The 19009-nt window shown below is 37.3% G+C and overlaps 1 protein-coding gene and 1 pseudogene across 1 annotated transcript; both read right to left on the bottom strand.

The window, feature by feature from the left end:
• Positions 1-11040: 11040 nt before the first annotated feature.
• Positions 11041-12088, bottom strand: LOC129272673 (mu-type opioid receptor-like; annotated as a pseudogene).
• Positions 12089-16652: 4564 nt separating this feature from the next.
• LOC129273092 (mu-type opioid receptor-like) lies at positions 16653-18895 on the bottom strand. Its single transcript, XM_054910143.2, has one exon. The coding sequence runs from the start codon at positions 18751-18753 to the stop codon at positions 17647-17649; it is 1107 nt and encodes a 368-aa protein (XP_054766118.2). The 5' UTR covers positions 18754-18895; the 3' UTR covers positions 16653-17646.
• Between the last annotated feature and the right edge of the window lie 114 nt (positions 18896-19009).

Consider the following 19009-nt stretch of genomic DNA (forward strand, 5'->3'; position numbering starts at 1 on the left):
AGTAATAGGTTCGATTAAAACTGGAATTGATTCTTTGATTATATATACTGAAATACCATCTAGACCAACAGACTTTGTATTCTTCAAATTATGAACCTCTTTCAAGACATCGTTTTCAGAGACAGGCGAAAATTTAAAGTTTTCATGCAGAGTGAACGCTACATGATCATGGTGTACATTTGTTGACTCATTAGCAATTTCCAACGCCACATTAGCAAAGTGATTGTTAAAACCATTAGCCACTTCATCTGACATTACTTTGGGAAAAGTGCTATTAGACGAGTTGTTGTTTTTGCCCATAACGGATTTTAGTATTTTCCAAGAGTCATTTCTATTTGTTACATTTGATAATTTGTCACAATAATATTTACGTTTAGATTTCCGGATGACAAAAGTGACCTTATTTTTCAGAGTTTTATATAATTTCCATAAATCATTATCGTTTTTAGTTTTGGCCTTTCTTTTAGCTTTATCTCTTTCTTTCATTAAAGACAAGATCTCATTATCATCCAAGGAGAAGATTTTTTACGAATGCGCTTAGATTTTAAGAGCATATGTTTATTAACAACTTCTAATATCATTATTTCCCACTTATTGACAGCGTCATTAATATCATCAAAACCTTTTATTATCCTCCAGTTTTGATTACGAAGGTCATTTCTGAAAGACTCCAAATCAACATTTCTGGATTTTCTATACCTTATATAAGTTTCACCAGATGATAATTTTTGTTGGGATTTCCATATAAAATAACTAATGTAATGATCACTCATCCCATTACATAACACACCGTGAGCTTTCACTTTATCCATGTTATTAGTTAACATGTGGTCAACAAGCGTAGAAGACGAATCTGTCACTCTGGTACATGAAGAGTCATTTATAAATTTTAGCGAGTAAACAGTATTAATTTGGTCAAAGATCTTGGTGTTTCCATAAAATGGTTTTTTCGTAATATCGCAGGTAATATCACCCATGACAATAATGTCACAATCAAAACTACAAGCAAATTATAAAAATTGTTCATATTGATGAAATACCTCAATTCTACTATTAGGCGGCCTGTACCAATTAAAGAATAATTACGGTTTAGTGTTTTTTAAGTGGATCCGTAAACATATTGCCTCTAACCCAGAAAGAGAATTATGATTAATCAACTCAACATGCACAGATTCGTGCACATAAACTGCCACCCCGCCTCCGTTCCTATCACGGTCCGCACGAATGATAGAGTAATGAGGTATTTCAACTTCACTATCTACAATGGAGCTATCCAATCTAGTTTCGTTTAAAGCAAAAACGTGTATGTCATTTACATTCAAAATATGTTTAATTTCATCGTAATTTTTCAGAAGGCTGGCTACATTCAAGTGAACAAACTTAATACCTTTATCAGACATTTGATCATATTTCAAACAAACGTTATCTTTCTTTTTACGATGATGTGTATTTCTTTCATTTTCATTATATGCTTCAATGCTTTCTTCTATAAAACATGGTAGATGCTTGAAAATACATTTTGTACACTCCCAGTTGAAAAAGACCATTGCAGTATCATTATACACCTTAACTGGAATCCGTGCGCAAGATATGTGTACCCATTTACAACACGTAGTGCATTTAAGTGCTTTATGATTTGAATTAACATTTTTGTTACAAAGAACACATGGAAATTGTACCATTACCCCAACAAGTATATGCAATAACAATAAAAAAAAGTAAATGAATAAATAAATACAATATACAGAAAAGTTTGTTCAAAAGTACCAAAGAATTAACCGAAACAGTGACCCAAAGGTCTGTGTGGTAACAAACGGCTACGTTTAGAATATTACAAAATGGTTCCTCAACAGTTCATAGAACAACACCACTTCATCACTTCATTAGGCAAACCCAAAAGGTATATACTAAATACGTTACGTTGACTTGCGTTTAAACGCAGCCCTTTCTGCAACAGACCCCTGGTCAGTATTTTTCTCGCTCGCTCGCGACTATTTAGGAGGTTTCCTCCATACGCCATGATATTCTCCCCCCTCACAATGTTTGGCTCAATACACGGATAAACGGATCCAGGGAGGCTCCCCCCCCCCCCCCCCCACACACAAACACTGTTAAAAAACCCTGATTTTACAGAAAATAAAAAAGATTTTGCAGAAAGCAATAACAGAATCATTCTGTAATTCATGAAACATGAATTTTCTGCAATTTAACGGAACAGGTCTGTTTAAAAGGGGAAAAAGGTGTTTTATTTAAAATTAAGGAAATATGTAAGGTTCCATACACCAAATACCAATTTCCTGTAATTTTACATGACATAATGTAAGATTACGCAATCTGGTAAGATTACGAGTGTTCTCGAGACTCTGCTGCAGGAACTTCTTTTACAATGCATTGTACAATTTTCAATATACATCATCCGACATCATCATGAAACAATCTTAGTAGATCAGATCAGTCAGTCTTCGATAAAGCAGAAAAATTGATTTTTAATGAAACCATCACTTTAATTTTTGCGATTGAAATTCGAATTTCAATTACTAGGAGAAGATATTCCAAAAGCTTGTGATCATGGTGGGAAACAATATATTATAAATGTTATCGATCAAAGAGACAGAGTGAGTATCGATTCGTTCAATTGTGTATCGTTATTCAGAACTCACAAATAAATCATTATAATACACGTCATAGGGGTGTTATTCATCAGCGTTTTTGCGAGAACAAAACGTTACTCTGGCTACCTTTCATAATAATCCTGCATTTATTATTATGGAACAGTTTGCCTGGTGATATAGAAATAGTGCAAATCTTTCCATGTTCAAGAGGTTATCCAAAACTTATTTTCTTGGGAGGTTATGATTATTTTCCACCAACAGGCAAACTGTTCCATTAGTACTTTTTTGCATTTAAGTTTATGACCTATATTCATCAATGTGAAGTATGTGCATGTGTGCTGTGTGGGAGTGGGTGTGTGTGTGTGTGTCGGATTATATACAATTTCATTCTTGGACTTCTCCAATATTGTAACGGTTTGTCAGAAAAGATGACATTCTTTATACGTTCAAGTAAATTTCGAACGTTGTCATTTATTCCGCATGGCTGCATCCATAGGGTTCACATGGTTATTATGCGCCACTGATCATTTCCCACCCAGTACGTTATTGGTCGATAAGTGAGCATGAAAGAAAATTACATCTCACCACTGGCGGATTCAGGGTTGGGGGGGGGGGGCACGGACCGGCTGTGCCTTCCCCCCTTTAACAGGTACAATTAAAATTTGTAATGTAAAAATGCCGTTAAGACACAAGTGTGCCACTTCTCTTTTGAAAGTGAAGGCTTTTTTTTTGCTTGTAAAATTTCCCCCTGAAAATGTGCACCCTTCCCCTTTGGGAAATCCTGGATCCATTTCTATTGTCTTTAATAAACCAATTTCAATAATCTATCACCCCCCCCCCCCAGAAACCCCCTCAAAATGTTAATCTAGAACCGCGCCTGTGAAAGGGTATGCACATGGAGATAGATCTGTAGAGGTGTTGTGGCTCAGTGGATAAGTCTCCGGACTTTGAACCTCAAGGCCCGGGGTTCAAACCCACAGCAGCACTAGCGTCCTTTGACAAGGAGTTTATCTACATTTGTCACTCTCCACCCAGGTTTAGTAAATGGGTACCCAGTAGGAAGGAATTCCTTGAATACTCGAGTGTCCGATCAGGATAGCCGCGCTAAAGCCGGGGTGATAGTAGTAAGCATTTGTATGAAGCGCTATATAAATGTTGCATATTATTATTGTCATTATAATTATTAATATCATCATTATTATTATTATTTTATGAATATTTTTTTTAAATGAAATGTGATTCTGACCAAAATAATGTTCGATTTTATTTTAGAAATGACTACTTCCAAGTAAGCCATCTTCACTTTAGTGAATCCAATAATATTTCATAAATTATCAAGTCATGATGCACGTTGTAAAATATTGTGTCCGTAAAGTTTTTTTTACAGGACATTATATAGAGTTTTCGCATTTACTATGGAGAAGCTCTCTACGACACATCGATTCCTTTGAAAATGCAATTAAAATCACAATGGAGAGCTGAGAGGCTTTTGTCTAAAGTTGGTGGACTGGGACAATGCAGATCATCTGAAGATTTGTACCGGATTCGATGAACAATTGCATATAGGTGCCATGAGCCTAATTACATCAGGAGGGCTAAAGATATTCGTTCGACCCAACCCATTCAAATTTTTTAAATTTGATATTGCTGATTGACAAAAGTGTATGAATATGATTCAAAATCTAACACTGATTCTAGAAATGGTAACTACTGAACTTCCTTTGCCCAAATTGGGAAGATATATCATTGATTTGGAACTATTTTTTGACTGGCGGAAGAATTGGGGCTATTTTACTGTTTCAGTTGATGAATTTGATCCCATCATAGTTATCTTCATAAATGGCGATTTATTTTTAAAATGAGCTGGCTACGATACCCTTCTCTGGTCAGATATGGAATGTCAGATATATATCCTATCCAAAGGTAGTAAACATTCGACCCTCTAATTTCACATTTATTTTTTATGAATTTTTCTTAAGTGCCATTTTAACACACAAGTCTATGGGGAATGTTTTACGCGCGTGAGACCTATATGCCGTTGTCCAGCTGAGTCATGAGATTCCGATGCTGTCCCGACGCGTCCCCCGGTCGCGAAATTATTTTTCCCACCGAGTTCTGGACCGACATATGAATATTCATGACTTGCGTCTTCGGATTGAGAGTACGCATGCGCGTGGACTGAATTAGCATCGTCAAATTACCGGTACCCTTACATACATAGGCCTTATAGGCTTAGATCTATACAGTACATCCAATTCTTAAACACTTATCAAACTAGCTGCCATTAATGGCAAGACATGTGCTAGGGTAGGGCTAGCTTAGGCTAGCGCATTAACTTTACCTCAAATCTGGACCTGTCTAATGCCTAATACTAATAGGAATAGCCGACTAATGCCATGGTTAACTTCGAACTTGTTAATTCCGAACTTTACGTTTGATTAGGTTTGGACCAATATTAGCTTATTTGCCATGGTTTAATATGTCTAGTCCGTATACAGAACCAGTCCTAGATCTAAAATAAATATCTTAGTTCTAGTCTAGTCTCTAGATCTAGACTCTGATCTACGCGCTATCAGCATGGAACCACTAGTGTACCAAGGGGGGGGGGGCAGACTGCCCCCCTGACGAGTCACAACTGATCCAGGGGACGTGCCCCCCCCCCCCTTGAGAAGCCAAATTAATAATTTGTAATATCAAAATGCAACGAAAAAAGACGTATGTCCCCTCTTTTGAACGTGAAAATCTTTTTTTTTTCTTGTCAATTTTTTTTCAGCTACGAAATCCTTAATTTTGGGTGAAGACGGGGATCAAGATCACTGACGTTAATTTGTGCCTGACGTTAGAATACGTTCCATGCACGCACTGGTGTACCTAGGATTTTCCAAAAGGGGGGCAATTTTTTTAGAGGATATTTCGTCCGCGAAAAAATGTGACAAGCCCCCCCCCCAAAAAAAAAAAAGGGTATTCACCCCAAATTATGGATTTCTTAGCTGAAAAAAAAATTGACAAGCAAAAAAAAAAAAAAAAGATCTTCTCGTTCAAAAAAGGGGACATACGTCTTTTTCATTGCATTTTTACATTACAAATTATTAATTTGGCTTCTCAAAGGGGGCACGTCCCCTGAATCAGTTGTGACTCGTCAGAGGGACAGTCTTCCCCCCACCCTTGGTACACTACTGGTTCCATGCTGATACAGCGTAGATCAGAGTCTAGATATAGAGACTAGACTAGAACTATATAAGATAATTTTTTTTTAGATCTAGGACTGGTTTTGTATACGGACTAGACATATTAAACCATGGCAAAAGCTAATATTTGTCTAAACCTAATTAAACGTGAAGTTCGGAATTAACCAGTTCGAAGTTAATGGCATTAGTCGGCTATTCAGTGTTGTAGTCAAGGCTCAAACCTCCAAGGCCAAGGCTTTAATACCCAAGGCCAAGGCTTCAATACCAAAGGCCAAGGCATGGAAACCCAAGGCCAAGGCCTGAAAACCTCAAGGCCAAGGCATTTCAAACTTACGATATACAGAACAATGAACTAACAATACTTAGGCGGCAGACATCACACATGGTAAAATGTATGTGAGCGAGGGGACTGAGCGAGAAAAAAAATTAACCTTTGTACATTTAAAACAAAAATAATTTCATGATAGAGACATATTAAAATAATGATATAGTTACCTGTGTACACATAATCCATAATTTTTCTATAGGCGATTTACATTGCAATAATTATTATTACCACGGTCATCTGATTCTGGCATTCTCAACGTATGTTTTTCTCCACTCCCTGGGACAGGGGCAGCAGAAAATTATTATGGGGGGGGGGGGTCAACGCCAAAAAGGCACCCATTTATCAAAATGAGTTTTTTTGTGCAAACAGATACATGTATTTTCAAAATGAGATTATGAACTGCGTGAAGTAATTGTGTGTTTATAGAAATTAAGTTGAGCAAAGGCCTTCTAAAATGATTTTTAATTATAAGATAGATATTTTGCTTTAGGTTTTACTTCTCAGCGAGAAAGCATTGCGAGCAAGCGGTTTTGAACAAAAAATCAATTCTGATGTTGTAAAACTTGATTTATGGTCAATTATGGGGCTAATCATTGTTGAAATTTCCTTGCGCGATGTTGCCAGCGCGAATCACCAGCTCAAACTTCTTGACATGTCGTGTAATAAGACATGGAAATTATTTTATTCTGAGCTGGTTTTGTAATCATGAAAAAGATGTGTATCTAACTAAAAAATAACTTTGCGCTCGCTAATTCTTTTCATAAACTGACCAGTAAAGGAAGCAGTTAATTAAGCAGTTAATTACTGCATTTTAAATAAGATACATAACTCACCAATAAAAAATAATGCGAGCGCAAAGCGCGTGCTCAAAAATTTGTGATATTCCAACCTGAAAACTGGACATTCTAAGCATTTTTTTGTGAACGGGAAGAGAACGAGTACAATAATTGATGCGAGTGCAGGAAGCGAGCCAAATATTTGTGATATTTCAACCATAAAGCAACATTCTATACATTTTTGTAACCATTAGCAGTACTGTACTAAACAATAATTGATGCAAGCACGATTCAAAATCTGTGATTTTCGAACCTAAAATGTATTATGTTTTATTATTAAAGAAGGTATTTCTTTTTAAAAAAGGGCATATTTCATTTGGAAAAAAAATCCTACAGGGATTTTTTTTTTTTTGGGGGGGGGGGGGGCAAGAGAGCACAAAGCGCAAGCTAAAAATTTCAAATGCTTAAACTGAAAATGAGTCATTTTTAGGACTCTTGTCAGTTTTCATATTTTTTTCTGCTTACAACCACTTTTATTAAACAGTTAATTAATCATTAATTATTAATACTTATTGATAATATTATTAATTATTAAATTATTTTTGTTAATTATTATTTCTTGAAACCATATTGACACAAAAACAAAAAAGTTGTTTATTTCCTTGAAACTGTAAAGAAATGAGATTCAATGTTGAACGATATATGATTAAAAAGAAGTAAACGTTTTTCCCCCTTTGTTTTTGTCAATCTGACCCAAAACAAATATAAAATTTAGAAGAGAGATAGAGAAAAGAAGTCCCACCACCAAGAATAAACTTAGACAAGGGGGGAAAGGGAAAGGAAAAGATGGAGTAAATGTGATATTATTTTTTAAACAATCTATTGCAAAATTAGCTTTTCTTATAGAAAGAGGGGGACAAATTTTGTTCACTCGCTCGCTTCAATCGCTTTCTTCTTTTTTTGACAGAAATTTTGCTTTATAAATGCCATGCTTGGCCCCTCAAAGTTTCTGGCTCATCATGCCATTGACATAACCCATTTGGATATGACAAAATTGGAGACTGTGTTCAAGTTTACCAAATCTTTTCAGAATATCATTAAGACTTAAAACATTCTTGTTGGCCAAAGAAAATAATACAAGGAAAATCCTAATGGACTAGAAATCAACCTTGTTATCGTTCTTTAGAGTTAGCTATGTTTAAAGTATGAAAATTGTTGTCAAAAATTGCAGTCAGATGTAAAAATTATTCTTGTCATCACAGCACTATTATCTTGATCATGGCCATTATTATTTACTGTCATTATCATCATATGATTACAACACATTACCAATACATAATGCTATTTTTCATAACTGATGTATTCTTTGTTTGAATTTCTTGATAATGGTGACAATTACAATTGATGACACTGCTAGTACACTTACTACTGCTGCTGCTACTGTTACTGGTGATTGGTAGTATTGACCATTAGTGTTATTAAATATATATAAATAAAAAAAATTGAAACATTTATAATTACTTATTTAAAACAAAGTACAAAATACAAAATGCCTTGAAAAAGCCTTGAAAATGCCTTGAAAATGCCTTAAAATTTCAAGGCTCAAAATCCTCAAGGCCAAGGCCTTCTCGATGCCAAGGCTTTGAAAAAGTAGCAAGGCATTAAGGCGCCTTAAGGCCAAGGCCGAGCATCAAGGCACTACAACACTGATTAGTGTAGTAGGTTTCACGGTACACCATGTATCTTTCTTGGGCAAGTGTGTTGGTCCTAAAAAGGACCACCCAATCTCGACGTTTCGACAAGTGTGTTCTTGTCGTCCTCAGGAGAAAACGACAAGAACACACTTGTCGAAACGTCGAAATTGGGTGGTCCTTTTTAGGACCAACACACTTGCCCAAGAAAGATACATGGTGTACCGTGAAACCTACTACACTATTCTTCTTCGCCATGGAAACCTTCATAAATTATAACACTGATTAGTACTAGGCATTAATTAGACAGGTCCAGATTTGAGGTAAAGTTAATGCGCTAGCCTAAGCTAGCCCTACCCTAGCACATGTCTTACCATTAATGGCAGCTAGTTTATTAAGTGTTTAAGAATTGGATATATATATATATATATAGATCTAAGCCTATAAGACCTATGTAACTATGTAAGGGTACCGGTAATTTGACGATGCTAATTCATTCTGAGCAACGTGAATGCTTACGATCGGCACTGGTCGAGGCCAAGTCCACGCGCATGCGTACTCTCAATCCGAAGACGCAAGTCATGAATATTCATATGTCGGTCCAGAACTCGGTGGGAAAAATAATTTCGCGTCCCGCGACACCAACTTTCGACCAAAGCCTCTTAGCTCTCCATTATGATTTGACTTGCATTTTCAAAGGAATTGTTGCGTTTTAGAGTCTCCGCAGTAAATGCGAAAAGTTCGCACTGTGTCTCTTCGTTGAACAACTACGGAACGTCGCAGATTTTTTTTTCTGCGACGTGCCCGTGCCCAGTCAGTGGCAAATATTCATAAAACAAACAAGTACAGAAATTAGAGAATTACAGAATATCACCATCAGTGACGAATGTGCAAAAACCTGCAGTTCTTAAGTCACTCAGTTTGGGCACACATCAAACAGATTATGTTTAACTTAGGAAATATGCATTTTTTTGCTTTAAAATGAAATGAGGGGGGGGGGCTAACCATTGGAGGGCCTTTCTTCGCTAGCACGTTAGGGTATTAAGATGAGATACAACATGATGCCCGTCTATGCATAACATTGAAATTGAGAAGTGAATTTAATGGCCCGCCATTTTGAAATCGGGATAGCATGGATAAATTCCATGGGAGTCTTTTCAACCATTGCGTGATGACCCAGAAGAAAAACCGGTAAGACCAGTAAGAATTTTTACTGGTTTCCAGTAGAATTTTACTGGTTTCCAGTTGATTTTTAACTGGACCAGTAAAAATCAACTGGAGACCAGTTCCAACAATTGCATTCCAGTTGAAGCAAAGTAGTAATACCAGTTAAATTGTTTTTCATCGATCAAACTGGTGTTACTGGTCCAATAAATGGTTTCCAGTAGATTTTTACTGGTTTCCATATGCAGTAATATGTTTACTGGACCAGTTGATTTTTAACTGGACCAGTGAAAATCAACTGGAGACTAGTTCAAACGTTTGCATCCCAGTTGAAGCAAAGTAGTAATACCAGTTAAATTGTTTTTAATCAAACTTGTGTTACTGGTCCAATAAATAATGACTTTATTTCAAGTCAGATCATTTGACGAATTATGGAAAATGAATCTTGCAATTGGCAGAGAAATTTATTATTGTTATCATTGTTATAATCATTCTTCTTATAATTATCAAGATTATTATTATGATTATTATGATAATTGTTGTTATCATTCTTATTACTGTTATCATTGTTATTGATATTGTAATTATCATTATTGATATCATAATTATCAAATATTAACATTATCATTAAAATAATTATTTCCTTTAATTATGATTAAGATCAAAGCAAGATATATTCCTGTGATATAGTCAAATGGTCTAAAGTAATTCATTGTTTGAAATTGAACTGGTCAAGACCAGTATTACCAGTAATTCTGATGATGCTGATCACGTGGTTTACCTCATTTGCATATATTTCCTATTTTAAAAAGAAAAGTCAGGATTTAGAATGGAATATCCTTGCAACGGCACTCATTGTTGTTTAAAAACTTTCCAAATGAGTGTGTAAACTAACTCACAATGAGAATGTGTAATTTCATATATCACATTTAAAATTACAGCAGAAAGATTAATTTACTAACCATCTTTTCCATCACATTTCACCGACCATGGTATATAACCAAATGCATGTAATAAATTGACCCAGTAAGACCAGTACGAGGACCAGTTCGAGGACCAGTCAGACCAACAGAAAATTACCTTTAAAGACCAGCTTGAATTGGATACCAGTATGAAGACCATGCAGTAACAACCACCAGAAACAAGACCAGTATTAAATTCCAGTAATTCAAGAATTACTGGAATTCAGTTTAATTTTTAACTGGACCAGTAAAATTTCAACTGGACCAGTATGACCAGTTAGACCAGTAAACCGATGTTCCCAATTTCCAGAGTTACCAGTTAAAATTCTACTGGTCTAACTGGTCCAGTGGAACTGGTTTTCCCTTCTGGGGACATGTCCTAGTTTGGACCCGAATGTGTCTCGTCCCCAACTCTCACTATCTCTGGTCTCAACACCAGCAAAGATAGGCCTCAAACTCCGGACTGATCCACAGAGATCCATAAGTGCTCTCCGAAAGTTCGGGTTTCTTGCGGCATAGATCACCGGGTTGACGCACGAATTGACGAAAGCTAGGACGACGAAAGACCGGTACACAGGGCTGTAGAGATAGCTATTGTCGATGAGCCCGACGTTGATCGCGAAATATAATACCTGATCGGGTGTCCAGGAGATGATGAAGACGATGATGACCTCGAGAAGGATTCTGGTGATCTTGCTGACATTGGTGCGGGAGCTTTTGCGGAGTGCTCTGACGGTGAAGACATGAGCGATCAGCATCGTGGTGACAGGGAAAACGTACTCGACCAAGAAGACAGCGGTTCCATTAAACATGCCGAACCAAACAGACGGATATCCGAACTCGCACGAACCGTCTTCGAAAAAGTTGATGAATACTACGACGATGTTGATTAGAAAAGACGTAAGCCAAATACCCGCGATGATCATCAAAGTCCGATCCGGAGAGAAGATGCGTTTGAATTGGAATGGCCGAACGACTGCAACAAGTCTCTCAAGGGATATTGTGGTAAGTGTGAAGATAGACGCCAAGACGCTAACCCACATGAAGAATGATGAGTGGATGATCCGACAATAGAGGTTCGCGGATGCAGTATCTGGAAGGGTCTCTACCTGTCTATGCGGTATGATGAACACTGATGTGAGGAAGTCGGCCAGAGCTAACCCGGCGATCAGGGTATCCGTTGAGCAACGTGACCTCCTGACCCGGAAGAGAACCACCATCACCAGGAAGTTACCGATGATGCCAGCCAGGGCCAGGAACAGTTGGAAGACCTCTCGCCATCCCCAGACTAAAGGAGCCCAAGTCCAGGATAAAGTGGCGTTCGTCTCATTCGCAAATCTTATTCCATTCTGGGTCATTCCAAACATCGTTATGATCAGGCAAAAGATGAAAGTGTTTACAAATCTGTAGATTATTTAAGTTCGCAGCCAATAAATGCTTGTTTTGTTGAAGAAGTCAGATTCCCTTCTGTTCGATGTTCACTCAGCTATCCTATGAAAACAAAGTGTTCTCTTGTCACAGCTAGATTATGAAGCTGAAATAGTAATTCAATGATCTTTCAGCGTCTTCGGGGACGAATTGTTCCTGTGTAGTGGACAAGGAATAGATACAGACACAATATATTCTTTTGACCACATCTACAAATAAAGTGGAGCTAAGAGTCGTTATAAGCTCTTTAGATTTCCTTGAAGCCTTGGTCATGTTGTTATCGAAAGAAGTAATTAAGATTATTTTATTGTAATAAGTGATGAACACCATGATGTAGACACAATACCCTTTTGACCACATTTAGAAATAAAGTGGAGTTTATAAGAGTCGTTATTAGCTCTGAATTTCCTTTATCATGTTGTACTGATCAAATTCCATTACTACATGAACAAAAGAAACAAGGTGTTATCGAAAGTAGTAATTAAGGTACCTTTAATACAATATATGTAGGACTAATCCATTGTTTTATTACCTGTTAAATGGGTCACCAGAATCGAATCATATCTAAGATATTGAATTGTTAAAGATTAAGTCGGCCCTCATTTAAGTTTCAATTGAATCAATTACCACAAAGTTGATAGTGCCCGTCGATTCATGAAATGCAAATTTTGTGTTGTAAATGGAGCGAGTTAGCGCGGTTAGTGAAGCATTTGCCTGTCGAACCAAAGTTCGTGGGTTCGAGTCCATCCGGGTGGATGACTGAAACCTGCATTGTGTGTAAACCTGTCTCTCCCCTGTTCCTTACTATGCAGACTATGTAACAGTCTCACAGTATATTCTGATCTGAATCTGGCTAATTTAAGCACGTTTTAAATAAAGTACAAACTGCGTATCTTATTAAACATGCGTGCGCGGGTTTTAGAGTTAGACCTAGAATCTGGGCATTCTGAATACATGTTTTTTTAATCATGAAAATCAATAATGCGAGCGCGAAGCGCGAGCTGAAAATATTTGATTTTCCGATCTAAAAAAGGTCAATTTAAGAACTATTTCAAGCATTCTGTAGGAAAATTGTGAAGTGGATTTTGATGGCACTTAATAAATGATGCGAGCGCGAAGCGCGAGCTGATATTTTTAAAATATTATTTTGACCCAGGAACGGGACATTCTAAGGACATTGTGTTCCGGGATTGTGTTAACATATAAACATTTTTGATATTCAGGGCCATGAAACGGACATTTCACAAAACATTTTTTTTTAATCAGTTTGTAATCAAACAAAATAATGAAAGCTCGATGACCGAGCTGAAATATGTTTTGTATATTGACTTGAAAAACTTCATATGTAAGCTCCATATTAGCCTATTGAGCAAGATATGTATTTCATTGAACAGGCAATCTAATACTTACTTTCTGGGGAGGTTATGATTAGTTTCCTTTAGTACTTTCTTACATTTAGGTTTATGACCTACTCATCAATGTGAGGTATGTGCTTGTGTGTTTTGTGCGTGTGTTGGGTGTGTGCGTGTATATATATACGTCTGTTTGTAAATAGTTACCTGTCTAGTCTACCACATTGACCTTTACATAAAAACACCTTTTTTCTTGTTTGTATTATGTAAATTGGTATTATCGTGTAAATAATCATAGGTGCCGTGGACGAGTGGTCTAAGGCGCCTGGCTAATAGTCATGGAAAGTCCGGGGTTCGATACCCGGCCGCGGCACCTATGCCCGTGAGCAAGGCATTTAATCTACAACGCTTTTTTATTCTCCTTTCAAATAAATGGAAATGCTATATGCATTATTGGTTACTAGGTGTGCACTTGCACAGCCCTACTCACAAGCCTTGCTCCTAACATGCCTACAGGGGTCCTAAAACCATTCCGTCTATGATGTAATCTATTATTGATATTATGTTTATATACTTCAGGTATACATTATATGTATGATTATAATGTGATGTTTTGGGGTTTCTTGGGGGTGATTCAATAAATGAATTCGAAACTTGTAAAATTCAAGGTTTAATTCTACATTCGTCTAGTTTTGTCAAAAGCGCCCTGATTTGTTTCAATTCTTTTATGATAAATATTATATAAATCTAATTCACCCCTATATACGCATACTCTTTATTGTGCTATATTAAGCAAAGCCCCATACTGGATTACAATTCAATTATTTGATTTCTCAGATATTTTAGGTTGTTTGTCAGAAAACATTACTACATTAGCCGATGGTTATTGTGAAAGGCAAGGCTTCTTGTATATTCTTTATACTTTTAAGTGCAAATCTTGGTAGTCATTTAATTCGCATGGCCGCGACGGCATCCACATGCAGGGAAAACCCTATACGGCGTGGTTTTTATACACTGCTGATTTCCGGCCTATCACGTTATTGGTTGATAAGTGAGCATGAGAGAACATGGCCACTGAACATGCGCAATCTGCATTTGCCGATGCCAATTCCTATTTCTTTCTCTCTCTCTCTAAATATATATATATATATATATATACAGTGATAAGTTATTACAGTATTTTTAAAACAGCAACAACCTGTATGAAAACATTCACTACAAGTTAACTTTTTTGTACTTTAATTCTTCAACCAGGCGCGGTTCTAGGGGGAGCTTTGGGGACTGAAGCCCCCTCCCCCCCCCCCCCTCCAAAAAAAATGAAATAAAATAATTAAGCTAAAAATTAAATGATTAAAAAAGGGATAAATAAATAAAGATAAAAATCGATGAAACATCCCAAAACTTTTCGACCACAAAGAAATAAAATATAGATATATACATGTACTATGTAGGCAATACATATTCGTATGCATGTAATGAATAATGCAATATTCTATTCATGTCGTCAGGTGCTCTAAAGTTAAAGCTTTCACTATTCAAATTCGAATATTTTTCGCTCGGTGGCTACGCGCAAGCTCCCTCGCAAAATACCATCTAAATGCAGAATACATTAATGCTCTCTTAAAGTGCGACTATATCAAGTCAATGATTCCCTGCATGTAGTGCAATAAAATGCTTAGTATTTTTTAATTTACCTAACTACTTCACCCAACACGAATACTAATGCCGTGAAATTCAAGCTTTAACTCGAGATTGTCCATTTCCGTTAAAGCGTTCTGAATTTTGTTCGTTCTTTAGGATATTTTTTTTCAAAGAAAATGCTTCGGTCTATTCTACCTGACCGAAACTAATGCTAATAAAATAGAATATGTAGTTTAGAATTAGGGATGTTTTCGATCCATGTTTCGGATGGGGGGGGGGGGGAGGAGGGGAGTTGAAAAAATATCAAAATTTTTCGGCGCACCAAATTATTATACAGAATTTTTGCACATTGACAATTTTGTATGTTATATTTTGGTGTCAAGTATAATGGTTTTGTAGTGCTTTCCGATGCTTTTATTGTCCAACATATTTTTTCATTTAATAATATAAATTTTTCAAGTTGTTGAAAGTAGCAAATCTATATGATTGTCCCCAATATTTTCATGGGGGCGATCGCCCCTCCTTCCCCAGTATTACACAAGACAGCGATCCCAGGGTCATGCTCTTTTCCAGCATGTCTTTCTGTTAATATCACATTGAAGAATTTAAAGATGTTGTAGATTTACGTTAATTTGGATATTCATAAGAAGTGCTCCGAATGTTAGGTTTCACTTTGAAAATATCCTCCCCGGTCAACACATTATATAAAGAGGGTTGGCACCTTTAACATTGATCACCACATTCCCTGCCATATTCGATTATACCTTTATATCGTTCAATGGTCTCTAAATTTTGAAATATTGCTCTTGAAAATATGAGTTTTTTGCGCGTTCACTTGGCTCTCTCCCGAATAAATAAATGAAACCCCTGGAAAGAGTAACAACGCAAGCTCCCTTCTCAAATCCTGCCCCCCCCCCTCATCTACGACACCAAAAACTGGGCATGATGGGTGTTATACATGTAGATGAAATGGTTATGAAAAAGCAATCTCAAGTAATATAATACTTTTTTCTCTCTATTAGAAACATTTTTGGGAGTAAAGGGTGGGGGACCAAAGCTGCTTGGTCAGTACACAAATACTTCCCGCGATAGGCAATTTCCATTGTTTTGAATAAACCAACGTCGATAATTTGTCAAGCCCCCAGAAGCCCCCTCAAACTGTTTGGTCTAGAACCGCGCATTTGAAAGGGTATACACTAAAAAAAATGTTTACCCAATATTGGGTAAGATGGGAACATGCATGTTGGTTGGGTGAAAAGATACCAAATGTTTTGTAAATTTTAAGCAATGCTGCGTTGAAATTTACCCTTAAAACATGCAATTTGCTCGATATTGGTAAAAAAAAAAACACACACAGCAAACATGCATGTTCCCTTTCTATCCAATATTGGGTAAAATTTTACTCAGTGTTTTTAGTGTGTATGCACATGGAGATAAATATTGACTTAGACAAACATTGTATACGAGATATAAAGTGATTTTGTTTTCAAATGAAGTATGAATCTGAGCAGAAACAAATGTTCCATTTTATTTTATAAATGACTACTTCCAAGCAAGCCATCTGCACGATACTGATATATTTCATAAATTATCCATTCATGATGCATATTGTAGAATAATGTGTACGTAAGTTCTGTTACAGGACATAATGTGCCTCTTCGTTAAACAACTATGGCACATCGTAGAATAATAATAACTTATGATAGTCAGTGGCAAATATACATAGAAGAAACAACTACAAAAAATAGAGAATTACAGAAAATCACCATCAGTGCCGAATGTGCAGATATAATCTGCAGGTTTCAAGTCACTCAGTTTGGGCACAAATCTAACAGGAGGAATGTTTAACTTAGAAAATATGCAATTATTTGCGCTCAAATGAAATGGGGGGAGGGGGCAGTGGGGCCCAGTGGGGCCAACAATAGGAGGGCCTAATTTCGCTACCACGAGAGGGCATTGAGATGAGATGCCAAATGATGCCCTTATATAGGCATAAAATTGTCCAGTGAATACAATTCACCCAATTATGTCTTCTCTGAACTGTAGACCTGAGCCTGTTCAGAGACGATTTAAAAATGAATGAAAAATAAAAGAAAATGATTCTTAATATGAAATAAAGGCCTATAACAGACAAAAAAAAAGAATCAACTTCTTTGACGAAAATGCGCAGATTAAAAACAATGTCACTTTGCAAAGGGCATATTTGATTTTGAAAAAAACACTTTTATTCTGAATTGTTTTTAAGGAGAAAAACAACCCCGGATTCCGCCGCCCTTGTACATAATTATAGTATTAGTTGTGGGTGACAGTTGAATGTTTTGGCTTCGGCCACCTGTTTACTTACGATGGACCAAAATAGGAGATAACATTCTTGAATAGACGATAATGAGGATCCGTCATTTGCCCAATATACTACCCACCCCCCGGTCATACTTATTAGAAATATATTAATGGCCTGCCATTTTGAAATCGGGATAACATGGATAAATTCTATATGAGTCTTTTCAACCATTGCGTGGTGACATGTCGTCGTTTGGACCCGAAGGTGTATCGTCCCCAAGCATTCTCATCTGACTATCTCTGGTCTCAACACCAGCAAAGATAGGCCTCAAACTCCGGACGGATCCACAGAGATCCATAAGTGCTCTCCGAAAGTTCGGGTTTCTTGCGGCATAGATCACCGGGTTGACGCACGAGTTGACGAAAGCTAGGACGACGAAAGACCGGTACACAGGGCTGTATAGATAGCTATTGTCGATGAGCCCGACGTTGATCGCGAAATATAATACCTGATCGGGTGTCCAGGAGATGATGAAGACGATGATGACTTCGAGAAGCATCCTGGTGATCTTTCGTCTGGCTTGAAGGATGAAGTCTTGACTTTCATTGCTGACATTGGTGTGGGAGCTTCTGCGGAGAGCTCTGACTGTGAAGACATGAGCGATCAGCATCGTTGTGACAGGGAAAACGTACTCGACCAAGAAGACAGCGGTTCCATTAAACTTGCCGAACCAAACAGACGGATATCCAAACTCGCATGAGCCGTCTTCGAAATAGACGACGAATACAATGACGATGTTGATTAGAAAAGACGTAAGCCAAATACCCGCGATGATCATCAATGTCCGATCCGGGGAGAAGATGCGTTTGAATTGGAATGGCCGAACGACTGCAACAAGTCTCTCAAGGGATATTGTGGTAAGTGTGAAGATAGACGCTAAGATTGCAACCCACATGAAGAATGATGAGTGGATTATCCGACAGTAGAGGTTCGCGGATGCAGTATCTGGAAGGGTCTTTACCTGTCTATGCGGTATGATGAAAACTGATGTGAGGAAGTCGGCCAGAGCTAACCCGGCGATCAGGGTATCCGTTGAGCAACGTGACCTCCTGACCCGAAAGAGAACCACCATCACCAGGAAGTTACCGATGATGCCCGCCAGGGCCAGGAACAGTTGGAAGACCTCTCGCCATCCCCAGACCAATGGAGCCCAAGTCCAGGATAAAGTGGCGTTCGTCTCATTCGCGAACCTTATCCCATTCTGGGTCATTCCAAACATATTCATGATGCAGGCAGAAGAATGAAAGTTGTTTACAAATCTGTAGATCATTTAAGTTCACAGCCAATAAATTTTTGTTTTGTTGAAGAAGTCACACTCCCTCCTGTTCGATGTTCACTCAGCTACCCTATGAGAACAAAGAGTTTTCTTGCCAGATGTAGACACAATATACTCTTTTGACCACATTTATAAATAGTGGAGTGAAGCGTCGTTATTAGCTCTTTCAATTTCCTTGAAGTCTTGATCAAAATAATTCCGTCATCACTCGTGACAAGTTGATATCGAAAGTAGTAATTAAGAGAATTTT

Source organism: Lytechinus pictus, chromosome 12 (assembly GCF_037042905.1).
Source record: "Lytechinus pictus isolate F3 Inbred chromosome 12, Lp3.0, whole genome shotgun sequence".
NCBI lineage: Eukaryota > Metazoa > Echinodermata > Echinoidea > Temnopleuroida > Toxopneustidae > Lytechinus > Lytechinus pictus.